A 14400-nucleotide genomic window follows, 5' to 3' on the forward strand; every position below is an offset into this window, starting at 1 on the left:
TTAAAGTGTATTCACCACTCAAGCTACCTGTAGTGACTCTAATTAGCCTTAAGCTAGGGAGGAAAAAAGCCTCCCACTCCAGAAGTCAGACACACCTTTTAAAACTAAGTTACACATTTGCTTAACCTAACAGGCTAGGTTAAACTGCTGTTCAGTTCATCCCTACTAGTTCACTATTCTCCAGAAATGTGCATCCACTGTGCTTTCTACACACAAATAAGTGTATGCAATGTATTCTTTGAATATCCCAATTGTGGCTAAAAAAAAAAAAAAAAAAAAAGGCATCATAGCATTAAATTTTTATTTAGGGAAATAATAATGAGTTAAACCCAGAGGCAGTTATAATGAGAAAGTCATCAGGATTAAGGTGGTTTTCCTTCAGGTTTGGACCCTAGAAAGCCTCTAAATTTTTACTTTCTGGCCTTAATATTAGGTCTCAGAAATAAATGAGAATAAAAATGTTATTTTAAAGAGAAAACATTTTACTGAAGTTCAGCAGTATGAAAAGAAAAGCTTCTAAATTGAACATAGCCATGAAGTCAACAATGGACTCCTGACCAGCGAGGCCTCAGCCTGAATATAGCACCAGTCTCAATGAAGAAGAGGAGCTACAAGAGACTCCAGGAACATCTCACTCACCCTCTTACCACCCGGCATATTCCCAGACCTGCAGATACAGTAAGAAGTTTGTCCAATTCTTTGTTGGTTTTTATTTTAACTTTCGTATTTTTTTTACTTATTCTTTCTGGTCTACATATGTTCTTACTCTACTTTTACTTATATAGCTTTTTAAAATTTTGTAATCTGATTTTTAACTCTTTTCTCTTCCTCAAATTCTTTTTATCCTTTTCTCTTTTTTCCTTTTCCCTGTTCTTCTCTTTTATTTCATTCATTTATTATTATTTCTAATTGAATGTTTTAACCTCGTAACTTTACATTATTCTTGCTATTTTGTTTTCAGTGACAGCATAATAGCTTTTAATTGATTTTAATTGTATTGCTAAATCTGGTTTGTTTGGGTGTTGTTGCAGTTATCATGGTTTGTTTTCTCCTCAGAGAGTGGTACTAACAAGTAAAACTTGTAAGTAACTAACAAGTAAAAGAAAGTTGTTTATTAATACCAGAAAAGATGCCTGTACCAACAAATGCACAAACCACAACCTAGAAAAACAAGGAATTTGAAAACTATAATAACTTTAGAAGTTCACAAATCTTTAACAACTGAATCCAAAGCTACTGAAATGCCAGGCAAAGAATCTAAAAGTTTACTTTAAAAAATGATCAGTGGCCAATGCCAGCATTTAGACCTGTAGAATCCTAGCTACTCAGAAGGCTGAACTCTCCTGAGTAATATCATGGTTTGACATTAGCCTGGACAGATATGTCTGTAAGACTCCATCTCCAAAATAACCAATAAGAAGCCAAGTGGTAGAGCAGCAGCCTAGCAAGCATGAGTTTACTATCATTGTTTTAAAAAGGATCTATGACCTCAAAGGGAATTCAAACAAACAGAAGAATAAATTAATCAATTCAAGACCTGGATGAAAAATTTAACAACAAAGGTGAGAAATTCTGCATGGGGATAGAGATTCTGGAGCGAAAAGAGAAGGAAAAGGGAGAAAGAAATAGAAAAGGAAGAAGAGAAAGGGACAACAGATAGAGAAACAGACAGAGGGAAAGAGAGAGAGAAAGAAAAGAGAGAAAGGAAGAAAGAAAGAAAGAAAGAGGGAGAGAGAGAGGAAATAATTATGAAAATTATAAACTCAATAAATCAATTAAAAACTCAGTGTAAAGCATCACTAATAGACTAGACAGGTGGAAGAAAGAATATCATTCACTGAATATAAAAGCAGAGAATTATTACATTGGATAGCAATTAAAAAATAGAAACAAAATAAAAAAATTCATGACTACAACATTTAAGATTTCTGGGAAATGAGTAAGAGACCAAACTTATGAATCTATGGTATACAAGAAAGGATCAAGATACAGAATAAAAGTATATCATTTAATGAAATTATAATTGAAAATTTCCAAAATCTAGGGAAAGATACGGACATCTTAGTGCAGGAAACATAGAACCTCAAATAGACATGATTTTAACAGTACCTCTCCACAACAAATTCTAAGTAAAATGCCAAGAATACAGAACAAAGAGAGGATATAGAAAGTTGTAAAAAAGGAAGGCCAAGTTACTCACAAAGGCAAAACTTCAGTGGAAACCTCAAAGGCCAGAACTACATGGAGTGATGTATTTCAAGCTCTGAGACAGTTTCTGCTAAACAATATGACTATATCCAGCAAAGCTATCCTTGAGAAATAAAGATCTTGAATGTTAAGCATAAACTAAAGCAATTCATGACCCCTACACCGGAAATGCAGAAGATACTTAAAGGAATACTATACAAAGAAGAGGAAGAAATATATAGATAAGCACAAGAGATTAGGAAAGAATATATCTCATTAGCAGAATAGATAAACAAATGAAAAGTAGGAAGGAATAAAATATTAACTCAGTAAATCAATAAACCACTAAGAAGAAGGCAGAAGTTTAATACATGCTGTTCAATAATAACCCTAAATGGAAACAGCTTTAATTCTCCAATTAAAAGTTGCACATTGGCTAAATGAATAAAAGACACAATTTAACTGTTCACTTTCTGCAATAAATTCACAGACTGAAGAGCAAGCGTGGAAAATGATAATCCACACAAACAAAATCTGAAAGAAATCATTATACTTATCTCTGACATAGCAGACTTCAAGCCAAAATTAGAAAGAATAAAAGAAGGTCACTACTGTGCATATTAAAAATGGAAGAAATCCAACTAGACATCAGTGGCTCACACCTGTAATCTTAGCCACTCCAGAGGAAGAGACTTGGAGGGTTGCGGTTCAAAGCCAGACTGGGCAGAAAAAAAAAAAAAAAAAATCTGTGAAACTGTACCTCCAACTAACCAGTAAAATTCTAGACTAGAGGTGTAGCTCAAGAAGTATATGCCAGCTGTGAGCAAAAAAGTTGAGGAGAGGTCATGATGTTAAGCAAAACAAAACTGAAAAGAAAAAAGTCAAACATAAGGTATACACATGAACATGGGTGCGTCCAATTTCATAAAATAAGTACTACTGGACATAAGGAGAGATGAGTGTGGGTACAGTAACAGTGTATGCAACTTCAACACCCCGCTCATCAATAGATAAATTATCCAGCAAAGAAATCAACAAAGAACTTCAAATTTAAATTACTACAGATCAAGTAAACTTAAAAATTATCTACAAGATGGCTCATCAAATAGCTGTAGGAGAATATAAAAACAAAATTAAAAATCTAGTTTTTCTGTATAACAAGGAACACGTTGAGAAAGAAATCAGGAAAAAATGGCATTCATAATAGCTTTTTAAAATATTAGGATTAAACTCAAGCAAGCAGTAAAAGATTTCTACAATGAAAACTAGAAAACATTGAAAAAATAAATTGAAGAAGACCCTAGAAGATAGAAAAACTTTATAGACTGGCAAAATTAATATTCTGAAAATAGCCACCCTGATCCTCAGAATCAAGCAATCTTCATCAAAATTCCAGTGTCAAGCAGGGCGCTCGCTGGTGGCTCACACCTGTAATCCTGCCTACTCATGGAGGCTGAGATCTTAGGATCACAGTTCAAAGCCAGCCCAGGCAGGAAAGTCTGTGAGTCTCTTATCTCCACTAAAACACCAGAAAACCAGAAGTGGCGCTGTGGCTCAAGTGGTAGGGTGTGTGCCTTGAGCTGAGGGACAGTGCCCAGGCCGAGTTCAAACCCCACAACCAACAAAAAAAAAAAAAAAAAAAAAATTCCAATGTCATTCTTCACCCAAACAGGATAACAATTCGAAAGTTCACATACAAGTTCAAAAGACTTAAGCCATAGCAATTCTGAGCAAAAAAGATAATGCTAGAGGTACTACTTGACTTCAAGGTAAACTGCAGAGTCCATAGTAACTGACACAAAAACTGAGTCCAATAAAATAAAATAGAAGATCCAGAAATAAACTTACACAGCTATAGTCACCTGATTTCCAACAAATGTGTCAAGAGCATACATTAAAGAAAAGACAGCTTGTTTAACAAATGGTACTGGGAAAACTAATTATTCCCATGTACAGACTGAAACTAGATCCCTATCTCTCACCCTGTACAAAAATCAATTCATAATGGATAAAGATTATAATGCAAGACCTGAAACTACTAAGAGAAAACACTTTAAGAAATAGTAATGTGCAACAATTTTCTAAATAGGGCTCCAAAAACTCAGCAAACATATGAAGAATTGACAAGTAGGAATGCATCGTTAAGAAGCTTCTGCACAGCAAAGGAAACAGCTGAGTAAAAAGCCTATACAGAATAAGAGAAAATTTTAAAAATTATTCATGACAGATTAATACCCAGAATATTAAAAAAATTTAAAAAATAAACAGCTAGGTGCTGGTGACACACACCTGTAATCCTAACTATTCAAGAAGCTGAGATCTGAAGATTACAGTTTGAAGCCAGATTGTGAAGGGAAAGTGTGAGCTTCTTATCTCCCAGTAACCATCAAAAAGCCATAAGTAGAGCTGTGGCTCAAGTGTTAGACTGCTAGTCATGAACACAAAAGCTCAGAGACAGTTCCCGGGCCCTGGATCCAAGCCCCAGGACAGACACCAAAATAAACAAACAAACACCAAACGAACAAATAATCCAAACAATAATCAATAAATAGGCACATTAACTGAAATGAGCAAATAAATTGAAAAGAATTTTCGATAGAAATGGCTAACCAATATATGATACAATGTTCATCCTTCTTAGCCATCAAGGAAATACTCATTAAACAACATTGAGATTCTATCTCATCCTGGTGAGAATGGCTATCATCCAGAAAACAAAAACAAAACAAAAAGCTAAAAAGACTCTTATATACTGTAGGTAAGAAAACCATATGGAAGTTCTTCAAAACACTAAAGATAGAATCCCCTATGATACAGCTATACCATTCCTGGGCAAACCCTGGAAGGACTCTAAATTAGAGTAGAGGCTTACACATCTACTGTATTTACTGAGGCACTATCACAATAGCCAAGTTAAGAATCAGCCCCATGTGCCCAGCAACAGATGGATAAAGATAATGGGAAATATCTCACCAATGGAATTTTATTTGACCATAAAGAACTACATGTTATCATTCGCAGAAGAATAAGTGGAACTGGAGATCAAGTTCAATGAATTAGCCAATCTCAGACAAATTCATGTTTTCTCTCATATGTCAAATCTAGATTTAGCAAAAGAAAAAGATATAGACATGAAAGCTGAATGAACACTATGTGGGCAGAGGAAGGGGGCCAGTGGGAGGTAAAGGAAGGGCAATAAAGGGTCACAGGGAGTAACAATAATCAAAGTATATTATATACACACATGAAAATGCCACAATGAAATCCATCATTTTGTACAACTAACATATGCATCAAATTCAAAAGAGATGCTGCATATAGGAGTTTTAGATTTAAGGGGCATGCATGTAATCTTCATACTCCGGAGATGAGGGTGATCTGGGGCAATAAAAAAGGATTCACTGAAAGGAAAGAAAAAAAAAGAAAAGGAGGAGTGACAAAGGCTCACTTTTTGTTCCCTGGGTTTAATTTTGGTTTAACTGGCAGATTCCTTGGACTCTCTAAGCCTCTGTTTCCTCATGTGTATGCCACAGATAATTGCAAAGTATCCTCAAATGCCTCAGTGAATTAGCACTGTAAACCTGAAGTGGTGGGCCACAGGAAATGTGACTGTCAATAATAATGTTTCAGCACAGTAAAACAGCTCTCGCTCCAACCAACCCCAATCTCCAAAAGCTCAAGATTCTCTGGGACATTCTGGTTCATTTTCTCTTTGCTGCTGCATGTTATTCATTCCAAAATGCTGATTCCTCCTTGGATGCTCTTAGCCATTCATCATGGGGTCACATCCTAATATTCACAACCAGACTATTTCAACTGCTAAAATACTCTAGTTGGAAAAGATTTAGATTGGGATCTCCATGCTACCATTAACCAGCTCAGAGAGCATATGGACAATTCCACCTTCAGTTTGCTCCTCTGGGAAATGTTCAAGAGTGATCAGGCCATTCATTTGTGCCACATATTTTTACTGAACATCTATAATGTATTAAGCTCTTAAAATGAATAGGACACTATCTATGTCCTCAGAAAGGCTCAGTGGGAAAGCATGATGGCAAATAGGGATAATTAAGTAACTTGCTTAAGTTTCTAATGGTGAAAAATCATTCAAAACTAGGTCAGAGCTGCTACTTTTCCAGATTGAAGGAAATGGAAATGAAATAGTCGAGTTGTCAGATGGGGAGAGGGACATGAAGAAGAAACCACACAGAAGGACTCAGAACACTCTGCCTGCATGATATCAGATAAATCTTCAAGAGGATCTGAAGAATTCAGCAATTCAGCAAGTGAAAGTCAAAGTGGAGCCTCAGAAACACACACACAAACAAAATGCCTAGAAATATAAGGGCACAAAAAGGAAATTCCTAGAAAATGACATAAAGAAGTGGAAATAAAGGATACTGAAATATTGAGAGAAAGTTCACAAAAACTACTAGATCCTGTGTTGCACAGTACAGACTTTGGTAGACAGTGATCAAATATTTTAAGCAAGAAAGACCTGTGAATTGTAGATATATCATGTACTATGACAGGTGGACTGCAGGGGTGGGGAATAGCAGTCTGTTAGGTGAGAAATGAAGAAACCAAGATTGAACACAATCGCTGAACCCCTGTGGCCAATGCCTACAGTCTTGGCTAGAGAGGAGGCTGAGATCTGAAAACCAAGGTTCAAAGCCAGCCCACACAGACACGTCCAGGAGAGTCTAATCTTCAAAGTAGCCAGCAAAAAAAAGGGAAGTGGGGCTTGAGGGCCAGTGGTAAGCAACAATGCTGAGTGAGAGTGTAAGGACCAGAGTTCATGCCCTAATGCTGGTATGGACATGTACACACACACACACTCACATTCACACACATACATTCACACAATGAACATGGCAGGAGCGTGAAGCAAGTTAAAAGCCAAAGGTTGCCAGTGATAGGGTAGAGGGAGAACAAATCTTAGCAAAAGGAAAGATTCTAAGGCTTCTGGCTGAGTTAGGACTAAAGGTGACAGATTCCATGCTAACCATGAGAATCTGTGGACACTCAGGAGAGGCTGATCAGATGATCTTTCCAATTTCTAGAGCTCCAGAGATGTTGGGGACAGAGTTCATAATGAGAAAATAGACAGGAAAAATTATGAAATACCTCTCCTTCTTAAGAAGGCCACTCGGGTAACCAAAATCAAACAATGGCATGAATATACTAGGTTACTTTGAGGTTACTCCAAGACCAAAAGCACCCAGTGTCTGAAAGAGGGAAACATCAAGTGAGAGAGAAAGAAGATAGTCCCGACATTAACAGGGCCAGGAGGACAGACATAGGCTAAAGTAGAAGCAAAGTTAAGAGGAAACAAGGTTTCCCTCTCCCTCAGCAGCTATCAGGTGTCATAAAGACCGTCTTCGTGCTCTCGCCTATTCTGCAGCGTCTTACCTCTGAATAATAATTAGCAGGGCACTCAATTGCTAAACTGCCCTCACTCACATGAGGAGCCAAACCCAAAGCCTGCCCCCCTGCCCTTCTCACGCTCTTAATTAATCCTGTTTATTTTTGTTTGTCCATACAAGGTCTCACTATGTGTCCTAGGCTGGCCTTGAACTCATGATCCTCCTGCTTCAACCTTTTGAGTGCTGGAATTAGAGGCATGAGTCACCACACATAGCGCTCCTGTTCCTCCAGTCAAGAATCTCAGAATGAAGGAGGTGCCTCTCTTCCTCCTACGTGTAGATGCCTGCCTGGCCTTGATTGGCCTAAAATACTGTCTTTGACTTCTTTAGCTGGTAAGACTTTACGATACTATTACTACACAGAAAGTACAGTGGTTTGCTAGTGATTCTCACACCCTTCAGAGAGCAGATGCAAACCAGTCTGGAGATTTCAATGTCTAAGTTTGTGAACTTGAAAATTCTGCGTTAGAAGCCCTGAGTCATAGAGCACTCCACAGTTTCCTAAAAAACACACTAAAACAAACTGTGAATCTCAGCTGTCCCATTTGTAAGAGAACACTCAGACTCAGCTCTTCCATTTAGTCATTTATTCATTTCACTCTCTTAACAAATATTTACTGCACGCTGCACATGCCAGCGTTGCATTAGGTACTGGAAATATAAGATAAGCTTGCAAGGTAGACAAGTAGGAGAGAAGCAGTTTGAAGACAGAAAAGAATCTCAACACAAATGGATGCAATTAAGAACACAAGGTATAAAAAAAAAGCTGCAGGAACAAGAGCAGAGGGATAGATGCAGGTGAAGGAGAACTGGGCAGAGGCTGACTGGGATGGGGAGACACAGAGGCAGACAGGAGGGATGAAACAGTGAACAGGTTATCGCAATTGCCAACAGAAGATAAAGGCCAGAAGAACAATTACCTTAAGATTTGAAGTGTAAAAATGCATGAGCTCTTGTTTGCACCTTTGTTTATATGAGTAAGACATCCTCAGATGTCTTTAGAAAAACATGTAAAGGATGGGAAGGGGAAACAAAGAGGAGACAACAATGCTTGATAAGAAATGTACTCATTATCTTTCCCATGTAATTTTAACTCCTCTGTACCGTATTTTCACAATTAAAAAAAAAAAAGAAAAAAGTGTAACAAAAACCTAATTTTTGGATATGAACATCATCCAGGTCATACTTTTTAAACTATTGATTTTTTTTCCCAACCCAAAGAAATGCAGTAATAATATCTGACAGCCACTTAAGCTAAAGGTTTCACATAAGCTTAAAACACTGGCTTCCTGTGTTCTTTATTACTCCACAAGGGCTATTTCATTCAATTATGATGACATTTCAATTTGGAATACGGAGTTGCCTCCCCCTTTAAGTATTAAATTGACTTGTTTTGGAACAACAACAAAAAAGGCAACTAGTATGCTCTATTGCATGCAAGATTAAAAAGGTATCTCTGGCACTATTAATAGCTTAATACTTTAGTAACAACCAGAACTATTTTAGGATCTTTTTTTTTCTCTTAATAACTATAATTTGCCTGGGGGGGGGGGGGGAGAGGGAAGATTCCCCCTTGCTCTATTCTTCACAAACACCCTGTGAGGTGACTTTTGGAAATACATATTCATTTATCTCGTCTACATAATTTACATAAAAACAAATCACCAACAGGAGAGCCAAAAGGCTCTAGCTTCAACTAAGCCTGCATGGGGTAGGTACCCAATGATTATAAAGTATAAAATCATAATTAACTTGAGAAATTTCTAAATGAAGCTAAGTCCAATTTCATCTGTATTCCTACTTCATTTCAGAATGCAGTTCATCTACAGACCACAGGAAAGGATGGCTGGGTGAAATAAAAACTCCTCCTGTAAATGCCTCCCGACTTCCCCACCTGCAAGGCTGGAGAAGGCTGTTTTGGATGACCTGACATCTACCACTGTGACAAATTGGGGCACTTAGTTTCTCCCACAAGTCTCTTCAAAACACAAAAAAGCAGTGGAAATAAAATCTTCCATAATGATGTCTAACAGAGGAAAACAAAAATGGCTGAGGATAAATACCGGATCATTAAAGAGTAAGCGTCCAAATAACTGCTTGGCTTCCTCCAGGCTTCCCTCCAAGTAAACAGCTCCTACATAAAAAGAAGACAATGTCGAAAGGAAGGCTGCATTAATATTCAGAGAAAATTACATATCGCTATAAAAAGCAAAAAGTCAAGCCAGAAACCAGTCACAGAAAGAAAAAAAAAAAAAAGGATAAGTTTAGGAGTGATGCTTTTAAAGGTAACATCTTTCCCTCGTATAGCAATGCTTTGTATATCAATTAGACTGAAATGAAAAATCCAGTTCACTACAACCTAACTCTGATATTGTGAGTAGAAGAGGCCAACTATGCATGACCATGAAGCAAATGGATATGGGCTCTATTATGGAGATGGTGTAAAAGTATGGCTGTATTCAAGGTTTATGCTTTAGATGAAATATACACAGGTATCTAAAGAAAAGCACAATAGACAAAATCAGTGTCCCAGGCCAACGGTGCCTTCTGCAAATGAAATACAGGACAAAGCCAGGACCCAGTAGCTCACTCCTAAAATCATATCTACAAGGAGGCTGAGATCTGAGAATTGTAGTTCAAAGCCTGCTCAAATAGAAAAATTTGTGAGACTCTTATTTCTAATTAACCAGAAAAAAAAAAGCCAAAAATGGGGGTGTGGCTGAAGTGATAGAACATCAATCTTTAGTGAAAAAGGCCTGGCACACACAAGCACAAGCCCTAATAGTGACACACTCGTGCATACATACACACCAAAAACATCAAGATAACTTTTACAACAGTAAAACATTATAGTCACACTTCATTCAGTATTAAATAACCCTGGAAGAGGATAGTCATTCTTGAAATGAAAGAAGTGTTTAGATCTTCAGATATGCGCTCTGTGCTCAATGTTAACACATGAAGTCACCAGGGCTTTTAGTAACTAAGTATATTTCTTAATAATTACAACTATTTAAAATGTCTGGAATGGTAGCCGATGTTGTGGTTTGGTGAGTCTTCATGCCCAGGGCACTGTGCAAAGTGAATTCACATTCCTGTCACCATTATGGTAATTAGGTAGAGACTTAGGTAATTAGGAGAGACTTAATTAAGCCAAACTCTGCTCCGGATTGGATGTTGCCAGGACTGGATACTTTTAAGAACTCTTGAGGTAAGTGACATTATCTTCATCTCCCAAGATGGGGAAAATAAAGATATTAGAGACTAAGAAACTGGTAACTGATAGGACAGGCAGTTGAATACATCTGCCTAGCTCTTGGAACCCAGAGTAATACTAACTGCCAAATACTATGTGCACATTTCATGTGATAAACTCTCCAAAAATGGTGGAAAGCAGCCATAGCCAAGAAAGACTGTGGATACTTATTAAGCATTCTTCTCCTAGCAGCCACATGAAACAATAATGGGAAACTTTAATGTTCATTTTCAAAGGAATAGGACAAAAGGGATGAAGTAGAGGTCTTTGGAAAATAGATATAACATGATTCATTTATTCAAAACAATCGAGAAACTGTCAATCTACTATGACATTTCATTGTAATCAACAGCTAATTAGTTCTCCATAACTATCCATACCAATAGTGAACTGAATCCTGGATGTGGACAAAGAACAGTGGATAGAAGAGAAGGTTTACAGTGGCCATGCTTCAAGTGAATAAAAAGTAGTTATAGGGATTCAACACTTGGTAATGCAGTGTTTTCAAGACAGTTATATCAGAAAAAGCTTCCAAATAATTTCAAATGTGGTTTAAAAAAAACAACACTAGAGTTTCTTTAGCAAATATCCATATAGTTCGTTTGAATATGTGACCCTGAATCAAAGCTAGGAAATAATCCATTTCCCTGTTAATTCACTATTTCGACTCAGGAACTACTATACATCGATATGACACCAGATGCCAAAACTGCAAAAGAAAGTATGATCAATGTTTTGGAGGAATTAAATAACTAGAACAGAAGGCTGGGGGTGTAATGTTAGGGATATTATACGCTTTGAGATCAAGTCATTGTCCTAAATTTTTGCAAGAAATGCTATATGCTCTCCATAGCTCACACACACAGGAAAGAAGATTTAAAAAAAAAATTACCTATCAATGCTTCAAAACAATTAGCCATTGCATGCCGAAGGTCTGATTCTCTACACAGGTCAGGTCCATGAGCATATAGCATGAATCGATCCAGCTCAAGTTTCTACAAAAAGCAAAATGACAAAAAACAAAAAAGTAAGAAAAAGTATGCCAAATTCCCAACTAAAATAACTCAGCATCTCCTGGGGAGGGGAGCGATTCTCTTTCACATTAGTTTCCTCAGACCTTATTTTACCCTTCAGTAGGAATCCTTTACATGTGGTTCCATTCTGACTCAACTGTCTCCCAAACTCCAATAGTTTGAGGTTCAGAACTGATCCAATTTGATCCTTCGAAAACCCAGTTTAGATGAGATGTCAGTATAAGCTGTAGTAACTTTCTGCTACTCAACCACAGGTCCCTGGGTTCACCTAGTACTTGTAGGAAGACACAACCCTAACCCAAAGTTTTAAGAGCTTCACATCTTTGATTCTACAGGTAAGTATGTGGTATTCATGTCTACACCACACTGCACAGATGTTTAGGAGCAGGGAAAAGGAAGCCTTAGAAGATACCAAAATACCCAAGTGTGGTGTTTCACACCTATAATTCCAACACTTGAGAGGCTGAGACATAAGGATCTTGAGTTTAAGGTCAGCCTGGTGTCAAAACAAAACAAAATTTCAAAATTCCTTACAGCTTTAAATTTTTTTTTGATTTAAGAAGTATTTCAGGGGCGCTAAATCGTTGTCATTTAGGAGGCTTCTACACTTCTGTCTGCAGGCTTAGTGAGATCTTCTAAGGAACTGGATATATCCCAAGGGCCCTGACAACATCACTTGGGGTGAACAGTAAGCACTTCTTTGGTGATTTGGCCTCAGAAATTTTAAAGCCAATGAGTCATTTTATTCCCAATTCCCTGAGTGGGAAGCAAGAAACGTTTTTCCCTTTCTCCCCATTTCTTCTACTTTATTCTGATAAACCCTTGATAAAACTGCACACAAACAGTTTAAAACAAAAAAATATATATTATTACAAAAGAAAGAAAATACAATCCAAATTTGTGGTCCTATATAGCAATGGGATTATGAGTTCATCCATAGACACTTTGTTTTCCTATAGTTTCATTTTACTCTTACCTATTAGTCCCTCTCTACTTTGCTTTCATTTTTGTTTTTTTTTTTCCCTAGGAGACAGGGACTCACTGAAGTCTAAGGCTGGCCTCAAACCCTCAATACTCCTGCTGATGCCTCCTAAGCACTGGAATTACATATGCATATATCATAACTGGCACTTTCACTTTGATTTCTGTAGCTTCTTGTTTGTTACCGAGCAGATAATTAAATATAATTCCTTTTTGAACTAGACACAAGATGGTTACTTTATTCTAAGATTGAAATTGTAATGCTTTTCATAAAAGGGAAAAATACATAAATATTGCATAAATCTGCAATAAATCTGTTTCTATTACCGTGAAATTCAAATCAATAAATAGCTAATAAACAGTACCGTGTTGTGTAATATGGGACATCACAAGTCATTGAACAATGGAGCATAGTAGGAGGCTCATCAGAGAAAAGATTTTGTGTATGTGTGTTAAGTAGCCGTAAGATTATAATGCAAAAAGAGACAACAAAAGCAAGACACACAATCAGTATTTTACATGGCTATTTCTAGAGTCTGAAATACACTCAAATGAGAGTTTTGACTAACACAAATATAACAACAGAAAACACCTCTAAAGAAAAATTGATCCCAAAGTACAAGAGTTTACACTGGAATATGCAGATTTCATCTGTTTCACAGCTGCACTGGGAAAATCCAATTGTTTGCTATCCCTGGAGCCCTGCTTGAAAGCAGATTGCGTACTGCATTTTTTTTCTTAGAAACAACTATTCTGAAGTGCTGAGAATCTCCTGACTTCTCACATTTCCACAGGCATATTAGTGGAACTTGTACAAAGGAAAGACAGAGTAAGGGCTGCCAGCGTAGGTCAGTGGCAGAGACTACACTAAGCACACGCAAACTCCTGAGTTCAACCCCCAACACCAGAAACAATGGAAAGAGTAATGTTCTACTATGTCTGTGTTGAAATGTTCATCTCTCAGGAGATTCTCTTCCACATCCCCCAATACTCTAATGGTGAAGAGACACTGGTCTAGACTGGAGAAGATAGGACCATCACAGCCTTCTGCTAGAACCCAGTACTATGGGAATGATAAGACCTATGCTTAGAGTAGGAAGACCAAGCAGAAATACTAAATAGACAAAAGAAAATGACCACTCTATCATTACTCATTGCTCTTTATAGAACCCAGTGTGTTATGTAATAGCTTGTTTCTGTGCCAGTACAACTTCCCACACTTTGTAAATATCCTCCCTTCTGTCATCCCTACAAATGTTTGAAGAATAACTTGCAATCCCATTATATCCTGAACTGAGAACAATGGGGAATGGAGTGACAATATACTTACTAATATGTATTTCCAATTAGGAAGCATTTGACAATTAAATCAACTAAACCCTAAAGCAGTTTTACATAGCATTTGGAATGGTATTCACTGGGAAGTTGCTATAACCAAGTCAGCTCATTTGGGTACCTAGGGTCTTTATTAAGCATCCCCATTCTCAAATGCCACCAGGGCTGGTTCTAAACCAAT

General features: G+C 37.2%; 1 protein-coding gene across 2 annotated transcripts in view; it reads right to left on the reverse strand.

Annotated features, from left to right (window-relative positions):
- The window catches only part of Drosha (drosha ribonuclease III), a 127510-nt gene that overhangs the window by 21538 nt on the left and 91572 nt on the right, over window positions 1–14400 (reverse strand). For both annotated transcript variants that reach the window (XM_042690511.1, XM_042690510.1), the window contains exons 25-26: window positions 11762–11864; window positions 9677–9747 (exon numbers count right to left, since the gene is read on the reverse strand). In XM_042690511.1, the coding sequence (XP_042546445.1) occupies window positions 9677–9747; window positions 11762–11864 (174 nt within the window). The remainder of the gene's footprint in view (window positions 1–9676; window positions 9748–11761; window positions 11865–14400) is intronic.

The sequence above is a fragment of the Dipodomys spectabilis genome, unplaced genomic scaffold, assembly GCF_019054845.1.
Source record: "Dipodomys spectabilis isolate Male_0828 unplaced genomic scaffold, ASM1905484v1 ptg000138l, whole genome shotgun sequence".
NCBI lineage: Eukaryota > Metazoa > Chordata > Mammalia > Rodentia > Heteromyidae > Dipodomys > Dipodomys spectabilis.